The 21,451-nt window shown below is 31.0% G+C and overlaps 3 protein-coding genes across 3 annotated transcripts; 2 read left to right on the top strand and 1 right to left on the bottom strand.

The window, feature by feature from the left end:
- Nucleotides 1–8,633: 8,633 nt before the first annotated feature.
- Nucleotides 8,634–12,603, bottom strand: LOC111316685 (cullin-3A-like). The gene is made up of 2 exons (XM_022918747.2): nt 12,110–12,603; nt 8,634–10,893 (listed from the first exon to the last, which is right to left on the bottom strand). Exons 1-2 carry the CDS (start codon nt 12,268–12,270, stop codon nt 8,853–8,855), a joined length of 2,202 nt encoding a protein of 733 aa, XP_022774482.2. The 5' UTR covers nt 12,271–12,603; the 3' UTR covers nt 8,634–8,852.
- Nucleotides 12,604–16,294: 3,691 nt separating this feature from the next.
- LOC111316684 (small ribosomal subunit protein uS4y-like) lies at nt 16,295–18,526 on the top strand. Its single transcript, XM_022918746.2, has 3 exons — nt 16,295–16,436; nt 17,136–17,517; nt 18,096–18,526. The coding sequence occupies exons 1-3, from the start codon at nt 16,409–16,411 to the stop codon at nt 18,277–18,279; spliced, it is 594 nt and encodes a 197-aa protein (XP_022774481.2). The 5' UTR covers nt 16,295–16,408; the 3' UTR covers nt 18,280–18,526.
- Nucleotides 18,527–19,655: 1,129 nt separating this feature from the next.
- On the top strand, nt 19,656–21,049 carry LOC149511841 (uncharacterized). The gene is made up of 2 exons (XM_089753703.1): nt 19,656–20,619; nt 20,743–21,049. Exon 1 carries the CDS (start codon nt 20,229–20,231, stop codon nt 20,586–20,588), a length of 360 nt encoding a protein of 119 aa, XP_089609829.1. The 5' UTR covers nt 19,656–20,228; the 3' UTR covers nt 20,589–20,619; nt 20,743–21,049.
- The last annotated feature ends 402 nt before the right edge of the window (nt 21,050–21,451 follow it).

Here is a 21,451-nt window from a genome sequence, read left to right as displayed (position 1 = left end):
AAAAGGTGATGTGAACATTTTTATACCCAAGTAACTCCTATTTTTATGTTTGATGTGAGATTGGAGTACCCTACTTACTCTCTCTTGGAACGTTTGGGGTGACATTCTCCCCCACCCAACCTCATGACGCCCTTGTTACGAAGGATAACCATCTTGCCTACCTCTTTCGAAGTGCTTGGCGTGGGTCGAATGCTCCAGGACCTGCTCTGATATCACTTGTCACGGGTCAAAACTCAACCTCTAGGCTCGTGCGGCTGTAGGATCCGGACATACACTTATCTGACATCCCAGATCAGCCTAAAGTCCACACCCTTAGGAGGTATTGTCCGCTCTGGCTCCTTTGGCCTTACGATTTTGTCCTACAAAAGGTACCTCACAAGGAAGAGGTGGTGTGAACCCTTTTATACCCCAATAACCTCTTTTCATGTTCAATGTGGGATTAGAATATCCTGCCTACTCTCATCGGAGTGCTTGGTGTGACACTATATCTATCCTACAACATTGTTGATGGCTCAATCCCTTCCATTCCAGGTCAATTAATGAATTTGATGGAGCTTCATCTCTCCCACAACATGCTTGTTGGTCCAATCCCTTCCTTTTTAGAACATTTAAGCAAGCTCGTGTACTAGAAGTCAACAAATTAAATCTAACTAGAAATATTTGAAAAGCTAATAATTTGGTTGAAATTATGTCTAAAGAATTTATGGTTTAGCCCCTTTCCATTTGTTGGTCCAATTCATGTCATTCGACAAATATGGAATCTCTTTACTGGATCAAAACTCAAAATGATAGTTGTCTTTTTTCATAATTAAGGAACTTTTAGAATCTAAATATCTCAAATGTCAGCGATGTTGGTATCTTAACTCAAATTCCAAAAATATAAGATTTGTTTGAGATTTTTTTAAGATTGGTTTAGATATTGCTTGACAAACAAAAATACTTGCAAAAATAAATTTAGAAAAAAGAGATTCTTAATAGACAAATTAGTATTCTCATAAATAGTGAAAGTCTATAAGATTAGATAGTAAAAAAATTATGTAAAAAAGTTGTAAAGTATGGTAGGTATCTCATAAGATTAAAGTAAATTGAGAGGGTCTATATAACTATAATTATTATTATGTTTATTAGAAAAGATTAAAAGTGTTCACATAACTATAATGATTGTCATGTTTGTAAGCAAATTAAAGGAGAATAATAGAGTCCATATGAGTGCGTGCAAATTTTTATTTGAATAAAAAATATTCTATAAGAATAGAGAAAATTGAGGAGTCGATAGGTGTTGATTGTAAGCATTGATTGATTTATTCAAATGTTTGTAATTCTATATAATTTGTAAATCTTGTTTCTCATCCGTGAATGTAGATCACTTGGATTAGAATGAATCATGTTAAATTGTAGTTCTTATATGGATGCTTTATAATTCAATTTGCTTCTACTTGCTTAGATATTCAATTAATTTAGTGAGTGTTTGATCCATCTTATAGAAGAGCTTATTTATTGTAAGAGGTGTGTCATAACATATAGATAGAAAAATCTACAGGTAGATTTAACAAAAAGAGTCGCCACTAATCTTTTTTACTAAGTGTGATTGACCACATAAGGAATCTATCCTCTTAAGGAACTCTTGAGTTTAACTAAGGGTCTCTAAAAGAATAGGTTTAAGTTTATAAACCAGAATAGAATTCGAAAGTTTGATTACATGTGGGGAAGGTTATAGCACCCCCACATACTCATCCAAAGGATGGTACCATATTATTTTTAATTTATCCTAAAGTTTTCAGTCTAATGGTTTCAAATTTTATGTTAAATATTGAAAATAATTTTTCAGATTCTCCATCAATCTGGTAAAACTCTAAAAATATTTTTTCACTTCAAGAGTATTCAAGGATTCCATTTGTTTCCTTGAAGAGGCTCCGTCGTCAGAAAAAAGTTAATTTATTATTTTTTTTGTCAAAAATATATTTAATTATTCCACCATTTAAGCCAAATTAGAAATATTCTCTCTTTTTGAATTTTTAAAATTTTTCACCATTTGGGCCTATTTAGAAGTTTTTTTTATTTTTTATCTCTAATTTTTCACTATTTAGGCCTATTTAAAAATTCTTTTTATTTTTTTTTTCTAAAGCAAATAATATGACAATTATTTTTATTGTAATTTCATTTAAATTATTCCACTATTTGGAATAAATTTAAAGAAAATTTTTCATCTGGAGATTTCTTAGAAATTTACCATTTGAAAATTTTAAGAATCTCATCATTGGATAATTATCAAATATTTTCAACCAAAATTTTTATTTTTTATTTTTTTATTTTTTTTGGATTGAAAATAAATATTAATTATTGTTGTTGAAATTTTATCTAAATTATTCCACCATTTGGAATAAATTTAGACAAAATTTCTCACCTAGGAATTTTATAGAAATTTACCATTTGAAATTTCTATAAATTTCATCATTGGATAATTAATATTTATTCTCAAATTTATCTATAATTTTTATTTTTTATTTTTTCCTAAATTCAATCATGCAAAAAAAATACTAAAAAAAAAAAAAAAACACAAAAATAAATTTAAAAAATACAAAAAATACCTAAAAAAAGACGAAACAGCTCAGCTGGGAATTCGGCGCAGCTTGGCTCTAAGCACAAAAGGCGACTCGAAGGCGCGGCTTGGCTTGGCTCAACAACTAGGTTCGACTAGGACGTTAGTCAATGGACCAAGTTGTGATCGGGTCGGATCGCCCAAATGAAAAATGCACGGATCCTAGGTCTTCTTAAACGTAAAACAACGTCGTTTTGGGGTAATATAAAAGGCAAAAAAATTTTTTTTCTTCAGATGTCTCTCTTCCTTCTCTCTCTCTTTCTCTCTTTTCTCTTTTTCTCTTTTACACAAACCTAGATTTTCGATTGAATATTTCATCAAAAACTGGGAAACAACGCCAAAAACTGGGAAATACGATTGAAAAATAAAAATCTCGTCAAAAAAGTTTGCCAGAATTTGGATTTTCCAAAAAATTCCCAAAAAAAAATAGCAAAAGTTTCTGAAAAATTCTTAAAAATCCTAAGACTACTTCTACACCTTCTAAACACCTTTTTGGTTCTATTTTTCTGTATTTTGTGTGTTTCTCCTTCTAATCTGTGTGTTGTCTAGGCTCACTTAGGGTCTCTATTTATAAATTGAAAGCCAAAGAATTCTCATCCGAATAGGAATCCCAATTTCTTTTAAAGTTCAACCTTAACCACAGCTCAAACCCTACAACCCAATTCCAACCTAAATTCAACTTCCTTTTTTCATTTTTTCTAGCTTTTTTTATTTTTTTATTTTTATTAATAAAAATCAAACGTAGACCCCTAGACAGATTTGGGTGTCTACAAGGTGAAAAAAAGTATTTAACTCTAAAAATTTTAAGAATTTTAGTTTATGCGAAAAGTGTATTTGAGCTTTTAGACGAAATTATAAATCAAAGTTTCTTCATGAAATGCCATGAAAATTTTTTACCTTCTCATTTTATTTTTCAATAATTTACAAAATTATAATTAACTAAGATTAATTATTTCACATTATTTTGTTTTGTTCATTTTTGTACTAAATTTATTTATTTTTTATTATAATTAACATTTTATTTTGTTCATTTTTGTACTAAATTTATTTATTTATTATTATAATTAACAAAAATATCTTTTTATTTTACTTTTTCACCTAAAAACTTGTGATTTAATTTATTAATGAAGTTGATTATTTTATTTTTATTAAAAAATATATTAAAAAAATATCAACTAATTTTTTCAATATTTTACATTATTTTTATATTAAGTTTATAAAAGCTATTTTAATTTTTCTTTACAACAATAAAATAACTCTACTCCAACTACAGTTCTTATAAAAAGTCTAATCAAATTAAATAGACTTTGAATACTTTTGATCTAGCAAAAGGTACCAAAGTAACTAATTCAGTGGTCGAATCCCTTCTTCTATTGGTAATTTTAGAAGGTCTTATACCCAAAGAAACTGGTAATTTAGAATTCCTGACTTGGTTGTCCCTCTCTCAAATCAAATTGGATGGATTCATTCCACCAAAAAATAGAATTGCTTTGGAAACATTGGAAGCAAGCAACAACAATTTAGAAGGAAGCATCCCGCCTGAAATTGTTATACTATTTCCACTTAACACTGCCAACCCTAGTCGTAATTTTATTAACAGAGAGATACCTTTCCAACTAGGGGATTCAATGAATCCGAGCATCTATGATGTAAGTTACAACAATCTCTCAAGTCCTCTTCCTCCCTCTTTTAAGTTACAACAATTCGAGCATCTATGATATGGCACTATCTGTCAACATGACTATGTCATAGGCCGTAATTGATGGAAAATGGATTCCAATGCATTTGTGTAATTGGTCATCCAATAAATCTATCATTTTAATGAGCTTCCAAGCTTGACTAAAGGTCCTTAAAAAATAGGTTTTGACTTTTGAACAAAACTAAATTCGAAAGTTTGATTACATATAAGAAAAGTTATAGCACTCTCACAATGTCCATTCTAAAATGGTAATATTTAATTTTAAAATATCCTAGCAGTCATCTTGGTTCTAATGGTCTTTATTTTAATGTTTAAATATTGAAAATGACTTCTAAGATTTCTCCATTAATCTGGTAGAATTTTGAAAAAACTTCCTCATCTTAAGAGTATTCAACAATCTCATTTATTTTCTTGAAAATGCTCCATCATCGGAAAAACTTAATCATTTATTTATTTTTTTGTTAAATTTTTATTTTATTGAAAATATATTTAATCCTTCCATCATTAAAGCCAAAATTAGAAATATTTCCTCACCTAAAAATATTTTAGAAAATTATCCATTTGAGATTATTAAAAATTTCATTCTCTTATTTTATTTTTTATTTTATAAGTTTTATTTCTAAATTTTCTATCATTTGGGTCTAATTTAGGAAAAAAAATCCTTCACCTAAAAATCTCATAGAAATTTAACCATTTGTGATTTTTCTTGAGATTTTATCCTTAAATAATTATCAAATATTTTCACACAAACTTTTGTTAATTTTTATTTTTAATTTGAAAAAAATATAATTTTTTATTAAAATTTCATCTAAAGTAATCCACTATTTGAGTCAAATTTAGAGAATTTCTTACCTAGAGATTTCTTAAAAAATTTACTATTTGAGATTTTTAAAAATCTCATCATTGAATAATTTTTAATTCATTCTCAAAATTTTATTAAACTTGTTTATGTATTTTTATATTTTTATATTTTATATTTTTTATAATTTCTATAGCTTTCCTAAAAATTTAATCATGTAAAGAAAACTATAAATAAATAAATAAAATACAAAATAAAAGGAAATCAACTTGGCGTTAGTGACTAGTGGGCTCGACTGAAGGAATAAACAGAAGGCTGAAACGACTCAACCGGTGTTTGACTTGATTGGAAAGTCGACTAGAGCTTAAGAAATCCGAGTTGGGTACATTACAAATCGGGTTGATGTACGGATCTTCCTAGATCAACATGCGGATTTTGAAGAATTTCAAAACCAAAAAATGGTGTCGTTTCCTAATACTATAAAAACCCAAATTTTTGCTTTTTTTTCAAATTTTTCCTAGCCTTTTTTCTTTTTTTTTCCTTTGTTCTCTCTCTAAAAAAAGATGAAATCTAATTAAAACTTCCCTAGATTTTAAAAATGGTGTCGAAATCTGGAAAGTTTCATCGAGAGTTCTATCGAAATCTAGATTTGATCATCGAGTTCTGGGATTTCTACACCGAAAGCTAGGATTTCCGTTAGAAAGTAGGATTTCTATAGGAAAACCTAAAGTTTTCGCCAAAATCTTTAATCAAATTCTAGAAATTTCCATAATTTTCCAAAAATTCCAAAAAAAATTTAAAAAAAAAGGTTAATTCGACTCCTAAACCACCTTTCACCCTAGTCAAACCCTTGGTTGCATGAAAGCTCCCCAAAAATCTCTAACAAAACTTTGTTCTCCTTTTAAAAAATTTTTGGTTGCTTACTAACTGCCTTTTTTTACCTTTTCCACCCTTCAGAACTTGATCTTTTCTATTGATTCGTATGTTTATTTATAAGAACACTTAGAAGAGTTTTTGATTGATTGTAATTTTATTTTTGATAAGATTTTTGTATTATCATGAAACTAAAATTTATTATCTACAGATTGAATCCAATTTTAATTCTAATAACATCAATTTTCTCATGGCAAAACATTTTTTTGTTAAACAACAAATAAAAATATTATAAATAAAATAAAAATGAATTTTAAATTTTGGACAAAATAGAATGTCTACAAAGCTTTTAGACAAAATTATAAATTGAAGTTTCTTCATGAAGTGCCATGAAAATTTTTTTACCTTCTCACTTTATTCTTGAATAATTTACAAAACTATAAATAAGATTATTTTATTTCTTTTTTTTATTTTGTTATTTTTCTACTAAATTCATTTTTTTTATTATAATTAACATAAATATCTTTTTTTATTTTTCCACCTAAAAACTTGTGATTTAATTTATTAATGAAGTTGATTATTTTATTTTTATTAAAAAATATATCAAAATATATCGAATATGTTTTTCAACATTTTACATTACTTTTATATTAAGTTTATGAAAAGCTATTTTAATTTCTCTTTACAACAATAAAATAACTCTACTCCAACATTCATATAAAAAGTCTAATCAAATTAAATAGACTTTGAGTACTTTTGATCTAACAATGGGTACCAAATTAATAAATTTATTGGTCGAATTCCTCCTTCTATTGGTAATTTTAGAAGGTCCCATACCCAAAGAAACTGGTAATTTAGAATTCCTGACTTGGTTGTCCCCCCCTCAAATCAAATTGGATGGATTCATCCTACCAGAAAATTGAATTGCTTTGGAAACATTGGAAGTAAGCAACAACAATTTAGAAGGATGCATCCCGCCTGAAATTGGTATGCTCTTTCCACTGAAACACTGTCGACCCTAGTCATAATTTTATCAGCAGAGAGATACCTTCCCAACTTGGGGATTCAATGAATCCGAGCATCTATGATACAAGTTACAACAATCTCTCAGGTCCTCTTCCTCCCTCTTTTAAGTTACAACAATCCAAGCATCTATGATATGGCACTGTCTGTCGAGATGACTATGTCATAGGCCGTAACTGACGGAAAATGGATTCCAATGTATTTGCGTGTAACAACAATTTGTCCCTGTTGCCATATCCTTGTCCTATTTCCATGTTCATTGGTGTCATGGCGTAAGCTCAATAAGAAACCACCTGACGAAGAAACAAGGAAGAATGGAGACATATTTTCATTATGGAACTTTAATGGAGGATTGCATTCGAAGATATTATTGAATCAACAGAGGATTTTGACATCCGATATTGCATTGGAACTGGGGTTATGGCGGTGTTTACAGAGCACAACTACCAAGCGGTAGAGTAGTTGCATTGGAAAAACTTCATAGGCCAGAAGCTGAGAACCCAGCTTTTGACAGGAGCTTCAAGAATGAAATAAAGTTGGTATCAGAAGTAAACTGCAAACTTTTTCTTTTGAAAAGAGGGATTTCTGGAAAAAAAAAGTAAAACATGGTCATTGTTTTATGATTTCGTACTTTTCTTATTTTTTTTACTAATATAGTTACTTTATGCAGAACTTGCTTATACGATGGTTGTGACATAAAAATGTGATGTTTATAGAATTTGGAGTCTTGGTAATGGAACTTCGATGGGAAAACGTCCTGGAGAACTCATAGCATCATTGTCATTACCGTCCTCTTCGCAAAATATCATACCAATCGATGTGATGTTTTAGACCAACGTCTATAACCTTCAACGAATCCAGTGGTAGCACAAAATATTGTTCTTGCAGCTACACTAGCATTTGCATGCTTGAGCCGTGAACTGAAGTCCCGTTCAACAATGAAACAAGTTTCTCAAGAATTCCTTTCTCCCCAAAGATCATTATGCCAAACTCGCCGGACATTCTCCTTGTTCCAGCTTGGTGTACTATGAGACGCATACGGAAGATGTACGACCCTCCATTGCTTTCTATGCCTCCTATTGTTTGATGCTGTTAGATCTTATGTTGAGCAATAAGTTGAACATTTAGTTTTGGGAAGCATATCTGCTTTTTCGCTCCATTTTCCTTTCCTTCGGTGTCTGCTACATGTGTTCGACATTCACATTTTACAAACCAAAAAGTAGCAGTATGTATATTTATCATGTCGTTATTCATTAACTAGGAAAAGCAACTTGAGAAAAAGACTTGATCAACAAAAATAACCCAAAGAAAAAGTTACTTTTATGGAGACATCTTAAGCCCAAAAATATTTACAGTTGCCAAACTGCCCTGCCTTGCCTGCAGAGAAGTACAACGAGACAGAAAAGGGACTAATCATGAATGTTAACATTCATCACAATCTGCCCTCGAATAGCAATGGCTTTTACTGATTTAAAGAAAGCTTGGCTAATTCTTCCGTATGTTGAACCGTAAAAGGCAGAATCAGGATACGACCACCACAAACACTCCTTGCCAATTCATTTTCCTTCTTTCTTTTCCTCCAACCTGAACTGTTAGTGAAGTCACCTTTTTATTCTTTCTTTTACTCCAACTCAAAGTGTAATTAAAGATAAGCAAGTGGTGAATTAATGCAACACAAAATGTAACCAATACATATATCAAGAATTCACCTGAACTGCCTATAATTCAGGAAACAATTTGTCAACTAATAAAATGGAGGTATGATTACACAGACCCGGGCAAGAACTAGATGGCCTGATATCAAAGCAGGAAAAGTAAAAGGTGACAAAACCCTGACAAAAGACAATCACGCATTCTTTTTAAGCAAGGTATCGATACAATTTCCTGTCACCTTTATCCCTCTCCAAAAACTCCCGCTCAATAAGGGACTCTATTCGTTTTTTAATTACAACAGGGTTGGGCAGAAACCGTGACTGCAGCTGTTTCGTGACCTCAGCAATAATGTTATTATGATCCAGCACACGCCTCGCTTTCATGATCCTTACTATTGCTGCCTCAATCTGTGGTTTCCTATCTTCCTCCACTCTCTGCCTAGTTTCTTGATTTTCAGGTTCAGACTCCCTTTGTGCAACCACAGTGCCAATCTTGACCTTGTAGAATTTGCATGTAAACTTGGCATTGAAAAGAAAGGTATCAGTGTCAGCTATGTCCTTGCTCATAGGTTCCTTCCGAAGCACATTTTTTCCCTTAACACAGGCAAGAGACTGCAAGCACCTCTTCAAGTCTGAGGCTGGTATCTCTGTGACCTGTTCAATCTCCTTATAGCTTAGTTGATCAACATTATTGAAGAGCATAAGGATACACATCTGGTATGTCGAAACATTTAATTCATGCTTCTGAACCTTACCAAAGGTTGCCTTCAAATCAGCCGTGCCCATGTTTGTTTGCCAAGACAATCTCCGCCCAGTATGGTTCCCAAGGTAATAATTGCGGAATTTCTCACATATGCCCAGAATTTCAGGAGGAAGATTGCACGTAGTAATAGGTTGAGTAGGCCAAGATCCTGTAGTAAGGACCTGGACAGAAAGTGTGGGGCCATCCCCCATATCTGAACCATGACTTGCATGGAAACCTTGCATCGTATCCTGTGATGTTTTCATGTCTGTGAACATGCCCTCCAATTTTGAAGTAAATTGATACCCACACTCTGTTTTGAGCTTAACGATCAGACTTCTTTCTGCATCATCAGAGACAGTCTTCCCTGAAAGAAGCCTTTTGGCCAAGTGTTGCTTGTAATACTTCTCATAAACATCTTTCTCTTGAAGATAGCGGAAGAGCATCATCACCTTGTCGAGTACCAACTCAACATCATCTTCAGCAACCCCTTTCAAACCTTTTCGAAGCTTGTCATCTACAAATAAAGAGATGAATTCTGGAGACCGAGAATTCAGATTGATGAAATATTCAAACGAGGAAGTTAATGCATTTTGAAAAGTCTTGTCATTGCTAAATGCTGAAGTGATAATCTTGTCATGTTTATCCTTTAAATCCAACAGAAGTTGCACAAAATCCACAGGATCCTTTAGCTTTTCTGTATCAGTAACTAGCTGCTTACCAGTACCACGAATGTATGAAGTCATGACATCTTTGATTAAAACAAGCCCATTGGGTACCCGACGAAACAAGCAATACATCCTTCCTAAGTCCTCATATTTGTCATCAACAATCATATTAACCAAGCCTGAGTTCTCCATTTGCACAAGCCTGTGCATATGACTTTCAATCATCTCCTTTTCTACCACATTTGTTATTTTGACTTCACTTGTGGTGTCCAAGTAATGTGACACTCTGTCTAGTTCTTCATTTAGTCGTCTCTCAGCTTTCTTTAAATATTCCCCACAATCACACGATTCTATGAACTCTTGAGACTCAAGACGGTAAAAATCAGCTGAAACCTCAAGAAAATGCTTCTCAAAATCATCCTGGTAAACAAAAGGTCCTAGATCCATTAGCATCTTTGTGATACTTCTCATCAAACCCCTGTCTATGACTTCACCACTCCTCTCTCTCCTTACATTTGCAAGAAGTGTATCCTGAAGCCTAGACTGGATTTTGTAGGAATGGATGACAACATCCCTCCATAAATTTAAACCAAGCTCATGAACTGGGGTTTTGCGGGTGGTTGGGATGAAAGTCCTATCCATATACATTAATATATCTCGGATCATTTGCAATGCCTTGTTATGTTCTGCCCATTTTCTATTAAGTTCTTCCAAAAATAATCCTCCCTGAGCAGCCTCAATTGAATTACAAATCTCCTTTAGATGAGATGTCATAGTTGTGACAAGTCCAGAGTACAGTTTCTCGCCGAATTTGTGCAGTACCATATTGTAAGCATTCCTGATTTTACATCAATGCTTAGATGTCAGAATCATGAAATTTTAAGATGTCAAAGACACAGTAATATGGCAGGCTTCAAGGCAGTCAGAAATGGGCAGCAAATTGCAACAGTTTTAAACCACATCATCACATAAGACAAATGATATTATAATATACGAAGTACATGAAGATGTAGTAAACCAATGAAGCGTATCAAATATATAGCTAAAAACTACACCTATATCAAAACCTTTTACATGTGTTTTTAAAAGTAATATAATATATGACAGTTTCAATGAATCAAAGATCCAAAAATTAGATTTGTCAACATGAGAAAAAGAATGGCACAAGTTATTACACGGCCTCTCTCTTATACCATGTAGATTACCAACAAAAGGAGCTCAAAAACTACAAAAGCTGGCCAAGTAGCATACTAGAAAATGCAAAGCAAGAGAGACCCCTGTGGCTGCAAAGATGATGGGAGAGGGAAAATAAAGAAGTGAGCTATCTATTAATGTGGCCCTGTGAAAACAACCAGCGGTAACATCTGATGACTTACTCAGCTCTCAAACTCAAAGTCAGTTTGCTACGGTCATCAGCCTTCAGCATCTGGCCGTATAAGTCACACAATACCATTAACAGCAAAACTTTCCAAACCATTTTCAAATTTCTTTTTCTAAGAAGGTAATCCCAAAGTACAAAATCAGAAGCAAACTGCTTTCTCCACCGCCTACACATTGTCACCCCAATTTGTAGCCACAAACCATTTAATTGTTGCTGGCATTTCAGTTGTCACACAAATCCAATCAATTAGAAACAGCACTAGGACCTTAGTTCTCAATACACAATAGACCAAAAAAATTTAACAAATTCACTATCTTGGCAACTCATCATAGCCTAATATGTCGATTACTCAACCCACCTTCTTCCTCAAAAGTTGCTAACACTTAAAATGATATTTGATTTTAAAAATATGACTAACTAATTAAAATGAAACACATATTCATGAAGAGCAAAAGTAAAAAAAAAAAAAAAATGATGCCCTTTTTATATTTACAAATATTTACTTTTAAAATTTTAATTGTTCAAAGCTATTATTACCACCAAATTTTCGCAAAAAAAAAAAAATCAGCTAAATTTCACATTATAATCAGTATAATTAACCAAAAAAGACATAATTAAAACAAAATCACATCAAAAATTCGAATAAAAAAAAAAAAAAGAAAGGAAAACTAGCCTGTAAAGCTCTTCAAAGCTAAGGCCACTAGCATTATGATTATAAATTTCATGAATCGCATGTTCCAGAACCTTCCACGTCTTCTCTGCATATTTCGGATCAACCACCACCCTATGTTTAAACGCCTCTATCTGAAACGCTTTTTTCTTCTGAGAACTCATTTTTCCCTCTTTTTTTTGTTTTTAAAAACTAAAAATTAAGCTTCAAAATCAAAAACCCACTTCGAGTCCAACCCGAGTAACCTTTTGGAACCCGGAATTTTATATGAAAGTTTAGATTTTGACGCGGACTGAAATAAGCTGGAAAAGCAAGGAAAATGGGTTTTTTGGGAAAACAAATTACTGGGTTTTTGAGAGAAGAGGTAATTAAAAATGGAATTTGTTTGGGATTTTTTAATTAACGGAATTTGAAGGCTTTTGAAAGATAAAAGGAAGAAAAAGAGCTTTGAAATGTTTTTTTAGCTTACTTGTGATTTACTTCATTTTCTTCTTAGAGTTTTAAAATTACCTTTGCTTAATTGCTGCTTTTGCCCAAAAAATTGGAAAGAAATAACTTACAAGGAAAACTTTAGGGAGTTGCTATTTACTTCTATATATTTTGAAATTCATTTTTAAAATATTAATAAAAATTTTAAGAAAAATTACACATTAATTAATAATAAAATTTTTTAACTCTATTTTTAAGATTAATAGATAATCATATATACCTTAAGGTATAATAAAAATTAAAGAATTAAAACATTTAATAATATTTTAATTGTTTGTAAATTTAAGAAAAAAAATTACTATTAATATATAAAAAACGAACTCTTTTAAAATATAAATAAAAAGTTACATTTTTTTAAAAAATGAAATTATGTCTTATTTTCCTTGTATTTTAAATATGGAACAAGTAAAATGATGCAAAAAAAGAGCAATATGAATATAGATATAAATTAGTCTTAATTGGACAAGACTTTAAATCTAACTCCAAACAACTTTGGCAATGAAATAGTTTGCTTAGTGATTATTACTAGTTAATCTTTAAATTATTTTGTCAAGAATTTTAATTTGAATTCTTCTTTTTCTTTCAAAAATATTTATATTTCACTTTGATTTATATTCAAAGTGATCAATAACAGATCTTGACGTTTAATTTTAAGGATATTGAAATATTATTTTACGATAATAATTTTTTATTTTTATCAAAATATATCAAATATATTAATAATATAAAAAAAGTTTTATATGCAATATATAACAACAAAACTTATAATTATAAATATATTTATATGTAAATATATGTATAGTAAAATTAATGTTATAAATTAATAGCATCATTCTTCATAAAAACAAAATAATTATATTTATACATTATTAATATATCATCTTGTCACATTTAATATTTTATGCATTAAAGTAAAAAAAGTATAAAGAGTTATATTTTTAAATAAAAAAATAAATTTTTTACAATAGATCAAGTAGAGATTTTGATACAATAAATTAAATTTTTATAATATTTTATACGATTTTTTAAATTATGAAAAAGTACTTAAGCTAATCATGTTAATTATTTTGATATATAACGATTTTCAAAGAAAATAAAATGATTAAGTATTAAAGTAAAAAAGATCATAAAAATATTTTTTTAATAAAAAATAGATAGAACAATAGAGTAGAGATTTTGGTTCCATAAGTTAAAATTTTTCTAATTTTATATATGATATTTTTAAATTATGAAAAATGAAAGTATATTTAGATTAACCATGTTAATTTTATTGCATGTAACATTTTCAAAGAAAAAGAGGATACAAGATATAATAAAAAAAAGTTTGAATGAAAAACAAGAAAATAAATATTTATCAAATCAGTTTTAATAATATAATATTCATATATATATATATATAACTTAAATTTATATATTTGTAAAAATATAATGATAACAAACTTATTTATTTTAAATTAAAAAGTCATTTATAACAAGTAAATTCAAGTTAAAATATATATATATATATGAACACAATAAATTTAGGGTTGAAGGACTAATTAATTTATTTGTAAAAAAATTTAAATTATTGAAAAATAATATAATCTAAAAAATTTTTAAATCCTTCGGGGGCAGGACCCTAGCTCCCGTGAGGAGCCGCCATTGAAAGTGGTCCATGGCGCTTTTCCTTTTTTCTATTTTGAAGAAACTTTTACTTCAATTGAAAAAGTAGTAATCAATAAAATTATTTAATATAGGTCATTGTAAAAAGTATTAGAATTACTGAAATATTCATGATTGACCGATTTAAGAACTTGATTACTCATTCAATATAATTACATCAAAAAATGTTGTCACAGCTTCATTCTTCCAATGAGGTTTTCTTGCATGCATGCATCAACTGAACAAAATGACAAAAGAAAGCCTCCACTCATTCTTCTTGAAGTGTTCAGCCATTTTTTCTTTTTTACATAATCTCCACTAACATCTGTCAGAATCCAGACAAGAGTTACATAACCAGCCAACCATAACTTAACATGTAACTGTTTTCACTTCCCAGGCTACAAAACACAAGACAAAAACACAGCAACTTGAGCCTCAAATTCTTCTGACAATTTCAGCTTAATTATGTTGATAGTTTATCCAGTTTATTTTGGTTTCCATGGAGCAGCGCGACGTTTATGATGTGAAGTTGAAGCCTTGGATACTAGCAGTACTCGATGAATGGCCAAATTCCTAATGAAACTGACCCATATATGCTGGAATACATCAGACTACTTAAAGATTGCTTTCAAAAATGTGCATTGCCAGTGCTGTCTTGGGTATTGGTGTGCAAGAAATTTTCTTGAATTCCAGGCTAATTATATCAGAATGGATAGCAAGGAAGCTGTTGAAGAATATCAGGCTGATCATATTCCAATACTTGATGTCAAATTTCCAGGAAAAGAAGATCAGAGAGGAGTGGCATTCCTTGTCGATGTGGAGATGGAAATAAACTCAGCTGACATCTTGCACAACGAGCAATTTCCGGGTTCATTGTCTGTAGCAGACGTCAAGCCTTTTATAGATATCAAAAAGGGTCCTGAATCAGAAATTAAAAAGGTTGTTTCAGATGGTAGTTATTGTGATTTCATGATGCTGGCTCGGGCTGGTAAAAGAACAGAAGCTGATAAACTAGCTGCAACATTAGCTCATGAGAAAGCAGAAAGATCTTATTCAGGTTGGTTGATGAATCACCGGTGAATATTCATCCAGCAAAAAGATCATAATTAGATACATATTCAGTTCAACTTGAATTTTTAAGAATGAACTTTCTTCATAATTCCTAACTCCATCAATGAAATTTGCAATTTAAAAGACCCAAAATTAGTAAATTTTTGTTAGAACTGGGTAACTATCAAATTGAAGATTTGAATCAAAACTCATGAAAACATTGTAGGATGGAAAGAGAAATTTACTAGTATTCCAGGATTAGTATGCTCTTTTCTTTTTTTTTACATGTTATTTTAAGGGAAATAAGGTAAATTTTCTAATTATATTATGTTTCAATATTAAATTTTGCTATTAATTCTTGTTTTATTGAATTTTACCATTTACTTTCTATTTCCTTGACTTTTGGATAAAACATAATTAGATTGGTTTTATCCAATATTTATAGTAATAAAATTCAATAAAACTGAAAGTACAATGCTAAAATTCAACCCATTATATTGTAATAAATTTGACCTTAATCGCTTATTTTAAAGTTAATATTTTATTTGCACTCATAATTTTTTTTTTGAAAGAAAGAAGATGTATACTCATGAATTTTTTTTTTATACAAAGAAGACCTAATTTAAAAATAAAATAAAAAAGAGATTATAAGCATTAGAATTTGAATTTTCAAATTTAAATTTTTAGATATATTTTTTTGGAGTTATTACATTAATTAATGGAATTAAATTCCGATTTACTTGTAAATTTATAAACGTGAGATTCATCATTATTTTTGGGATTTATCTTTTATTTCTTAGAGAATTTATTTTTTAATTAAAAAAAAAAAAACTTTAACCTTAACTTAGTGTCTTCTTTAAAAAAAAAAAAAAAAAAAAAAAAACTATGTTTGAGTTTAAATCTAGTAGGCCCAAAATTTAAAGAGCCAAGACAAACCCGAGAGGCCTTAATCAATAACCTTTCATAAAAAAACAGCCCATGAAAAGCCCTAAAAAGGAAGGTGAAGCATTAGGGTTTACGGTTTCCCTATATAAAACATCACGCTTCGCCTCCTATCTGTTTTCTATTTCGGCTTATTCACTTTCCTCTCTTTCTCGCCTCTGACGAGAAGCCGACGCCACCATGGTTCACGTTAGTTTCTATCATAACTGTAAGTTAACCTTATTTTCTCTTTTCCCACTTTCCCATCTCTTTCACTTTTCTTCTTTTTAATCTAATCTGTAGTTTCTGCTAAGTTTGTATCATACTGTGAAAGTTTTTATTTTCCCTTTTTTTGTTCTTCCATTTTAATTATTTCTGGGTTCTTAGAAATGGGAATTTGTATTTAGCTATTTTAATACTTTTATTCTCATTTTTAGTTAATAATGTAGCTGGATTAGAATGTTAGAAGTGGTCTTTAGCTTGAATTTTGTTGTATTTTTGGTTATTATTAGCGGTTTTGATCTCTTTGTTACCTGTTGATTTACTTAATTTCAGCACGGTTTGTTAAATTAAGAGAAGATTATAGTATAATTGACTTAACAGTCAGAAAGATTCCAACTTTGACGTCTAGGGTTTGAATCCTGGGGATGGTGGGGGTGGGATTTATGAGTGGGAAAGTGTTGCTTTCTGTTTTGTAGCTCATTTTTATCAAAACAATAATATAATTGGTTGATCAGTTGATGGTAGCCTTGGAAACTTAGCTTCATGGGTTGTGCTGTTTTTGTGGATTTGGCTCAAAAGTCAAAAACCAATAAGCTGTATAATTGTTTTAGGCTCATTTGACCTTAAGTAATTTGTTTCTGACTTCCCAAGTAGTGGAATCAGAGTATTATTATTATTTATTGGTGAAATTGATGTGTGGTTGTAGATGGGAAGACCTTTAAGAAGCCAAGGCGTCCATACGAGAAGGAACGTTTGGATGCTGAGTTGAAGCTCGTAGGAGAATATGGGCTCAGATGTAAGAGGGAGTTGTGGAGGGTTCAATATGCTTTGAGCCGTATCAGAAATGCTGCTAGGGACCTTCTCACTCTTGATGAGAAGAACCCTCGCCGTATCTTTGAAGGTGAGGCACTTCTTCGTAGGATGAATAGGTATGGACTTTTGGATGAGAGCCAGAACAAGCTTGATTATGTCTTGGCTTTGACTGTTGAAAACTTCCTTGAGCGCCGCTTGCAAACACTTGTGTTCAAGTCTGGTATGGCAAAGTCCATTCACCATGCTCGCGTGTTGATTAGACAAAGGCATATCAGGTAAAGATTAATTTTTCTTGCTATAGAGTGGGTGGATGATTATTTTTACTGTGTTTATGTTTTCATATATAGGTTATTCCTAGAAGATGCAGCAATGACCTTCTACTTCACATGCTGTATCTTTTAATTATATAATGTTATTGTTTTATTCCATCATTGTTGATTTTAAATGTGTTGTGGCCATCTTCTGTGATGTGTTTGTAAATCGTAACCGTTTATTGGTAGAGGATTTCTGTTAGAATTTTCCACATCTTATGAAGTTCCGTTGGCTCAAACACCACTTATTTATTATTATTATTATTATTATTTTGGATGAGCTGTGTGTTTGCACGAAGAACTTATGTGATTTTACTTCTGCAAGTAGTTTTTTGACAAATCCCTTAGCTTATTGCTAGTGTGCCAATTTGGTTTCTGTTTTGCAAGTTGTGATATGTTTGCCTTGTGCTTTGCATATTCCTATAGGTGATTTCTTGTTTGACCTGTTTCACTTATGTAGCCTATATGATTGTAATGCATGCTTTGATTGTTTGAAAGATATTATAGATGGTCTGTCCTAATGTGTGCTCCTTCCTGGATAGGGTTGGAAGGCAGGTGGTCAACATCCCATCCTTCATGGTGAGGATGGACTCCCAAAAACACATTGACTTCTCTCTCACAAGTCCATTTGGAGGTGGCCGCCCTGGAAGAGTGAAGAGAAAGAACCAGAGAGCAGCTGCCAAGAAGGCTGCTGGTGGAGATGGTGATGAAGAGGAAGACGAATAAACCTTAGGCTATTACCACCACTAGGAAGCTTAAAAGGCCTCTGTTTGGAACTTGCCTTCTCCTCCATTAATGGACATGGTTTGAGTTTTGTTTCCAGACCTTCATTGTAGTGGATCTTGTTATATGTTTTGCATTCAGCATTCAGTTCTTTCCAGGATTGGAAGTTAATTCTGTAATTTTGTTGTTTCAAGATTAAAACATTTTAATTTAGATCATTTATAACAGCCAGCTCCACCATTTTGAAGGATGATGTCATCTATTTTACCCCGAATGTTAATCAAGTTACAATCTGTGGCCTTATTTGTCACAGGATCAATCAAGAATTCATTGTCATATCATTACCAAATTTGAGTGCTCTCATCGTGATAATATGCCCAGCAGTAAAGATCTTTGTTTGCCTTGTAGTTTAACTAAAACGATTCCAAGCAGAGAAGAGTATTCTATATTGCCATTTTGGTGCCTAGCTCACGAGCTACTTAGTGGCACCATTAGCCACTCAAATATTAAACTCTCTGTCTCGCTAACATTGAAGATGTGATGTACTGTGATGCCATAGCGGCTCAATCTGATTATGGGATTTTCCACAAGTCCTTGTTCTTTCTTTTTTTTTTTTTTTTGGTTGAAGAAAAAAAATCAGGTTGATAGATTATCCTAACCCGGTCAAGATGCGGTCGTATGATAATTTTTAGAGTTAGTTTAATATTATTGTTGCCGTTGAAAAAAGTTTGAACTGAAAAAAATGCATTTAAAAAATGTAATAAAAAAATATCGTTAAAAATTTTAAATGTTTAGCATTATTAAAAAAAAAAGTTGTAAGTAATTGAAATGTCTTAAAAAATATATAAAAAAATAAAATATTAATAATATAAAATAATATAATTTTTTTATTCTAATTTCACTACAAAAATATTAAAAATATAAGATAATAAAATCAAGCTTTTAAATTGAAAAATCATATTTTTTATTTTTTTTATTGTTTAACATTGAGGCTAGACTAAAAGTAACTTTTGAAAACTATTTTCGAAAATAATACTAAATTAAATTTTAATTAGATGAAAATTTTTAATAGTAAAAAGTATAAATGTCATGTCAAACATTCAAAACAAATAAGCATGATATATTAATCTAATATTGAATAAGAAATAAAAATTTTTGAACATAAATGATTTAAATTATCTTTGAGTATATAAATGTGATCGTTGCATATAACCTAATAAGTAAGTTTTATGATAAAAAAAATGATGGTCACTTGATATAAGTGTTGAGATTTACTTTTGATTTATTAAATATTATTTTTTTAAAAATAATTATATAAATTAATTAAATTAAAATTTTTAATTCATTTATACAATAATTTTGGCATGGCACCATAACACCAAATGCAATTGCTCACTTTAATTGAACATCAAAAACCATAAAATAAGCTCAACATCAACATTAAAAATTCTATTTTCTTGCCACTTGTTCCCCCTGATTAACCTCCCTCCTAATCCCACCCTTCTTAATCACTGCCACGTGTACTCCACCCGATAATTCTACACAATCATGCATGCTAAGTAGGATTTGAAATTGACTAATCCCCCGCTCATTTCCTTCCACACTAATTCTTTCCAATTAAACCTAATTTATTTATTTTTCAGAAAGGAAAAAATCTTCGGATCTTAATCCCCTATGACGTGGCATCATTAGGTGACGTGGCGAATTATTAGAGACCGAAGGCAACGGTTTTTGAACTTTGGGACTGGTCTCTGTCACCAGTCACCACATATCTTTTCAGTGCCCTTTCTCTTACTCTATCACCACGTGTCATACCACCAGAAATTGCCATGCCCGCCGAAACTCACCGTTTGATCCCCTTCTTTCGCTCCTATAAATTCCCCCGCCACTCTAAAAATTTCATCTTGAAATAAAAATTCAATCAAAGAATCGCTGCTGACGATACCGTTTCGATGGAGGCGAAGAAGGAGGTGCTGGTTATAGAGATGGAGAGTGGAGAGTCGTCAACGGAAGAGGTGGAGGTGGAGTCGCCGAGGTCGGTGGTGGCGCAGATGAAGAAGAAAGTAGAGAGAATTCATAATCAGGTATTGAGAATAAGAGAGGAAGAGTCGCATCTTGGAGAAGATTTCGTCGGCGGCGATAAAGAGAATAAGAACGACATCGTCTGTGAAGGAGGCGTTGGTGGTACACGTTTTCATGAAAAAAGACGACGTCGTGTTAACGTGGTTCTTGTTTCGAGGCCGATCTTGCCTCGCTCGCCTCTCAGCGGCAAGAACAATAATGTCAAAAGACCTTGCACTGAAGCTACCTAAATCGATCACCTCAATCAATCAATCAATCAAGGTTCGTTTTCTTTTTCTCTTTCTTGACCTGTTTGGACGCTGACATTTTCTCTTTTAAAATTGTAATTAGATTCCCGCGAAACTGATTTTGATTTTTTTTTTTATTAATTTTAAATCATGGCAGGGATTTTTTAGAGAAGAAACAGCTAGCCTAGCATAAGGGAAGAGTTGCAGTTTTTAGTTTAGCGTGGAAAAGCTTGAAGATCTTACGAATTGAGTAGCTAGCTTTTAGTTTTCATGATTTCTTGATTAGGGTTTAATTAGAGAGAGAAATCTTCAGATGAAGTATCAATGTACAATGGAATCATTCTACAACTCAACAAAAAAAAAAAAGTGCAGTAAGTAATATTTTCTTTTTTTTTTTCTTGTTTTCATTGTAAATAAATTCTAAATTCTTGTTCTTATCTTAATAAAATAACCTAATCATGCAATCCAAATTATCCCAAAATTTTTGAATAAGTTGGATAAAGTTTTATCCAAAATTATTGAAAAATTAGTTTTAGCTATTGCTTGAAAATTTTAAGTTTATGTGAGCACTAATATTTTTTGAATTATTAATCGTAGTCTAGTATTAAAGTGTTGAACTTTTAATTACAGTAATCATTATTTAAATTCTAATAGTTTCAAATATAAATTTTTTTTTGAATTATTATTTTGTATGTCAATAATAAATTTTTTTAATTTCACGTACGGATTTATATGATTATAACATGTTCATTAAATAATTAAATAATTATTTTTTCTAAATACTCCCAACATATATCAACACTTTAAATTAGTTTGTGTATTAGATAATAATTCATAAATTTTTAACTCATTCATCTCGCATTATT

The sequence above is a fragment of the Durio zibethinus genome, chromosome 24, assembly GCF_047325235.1.
Source record: "Durio zibethinus cultivar Kanyao isolate XHJ-2024 chromosome 24, ASM4732523v1, whole genome shotgun sequence".
NCBI classification, from domain to species: domain Eukaryota; kingdom Viridiplantae; phylum Streptophyta; class Magnoliopsida; order Malvales; family Malvaceae; genus Durio; species Durio zibethinus.
Note: the sequence above shows the minus strand (reverse complement) of the source record. Positions and strands in the feature narration are given on the sequence as shown.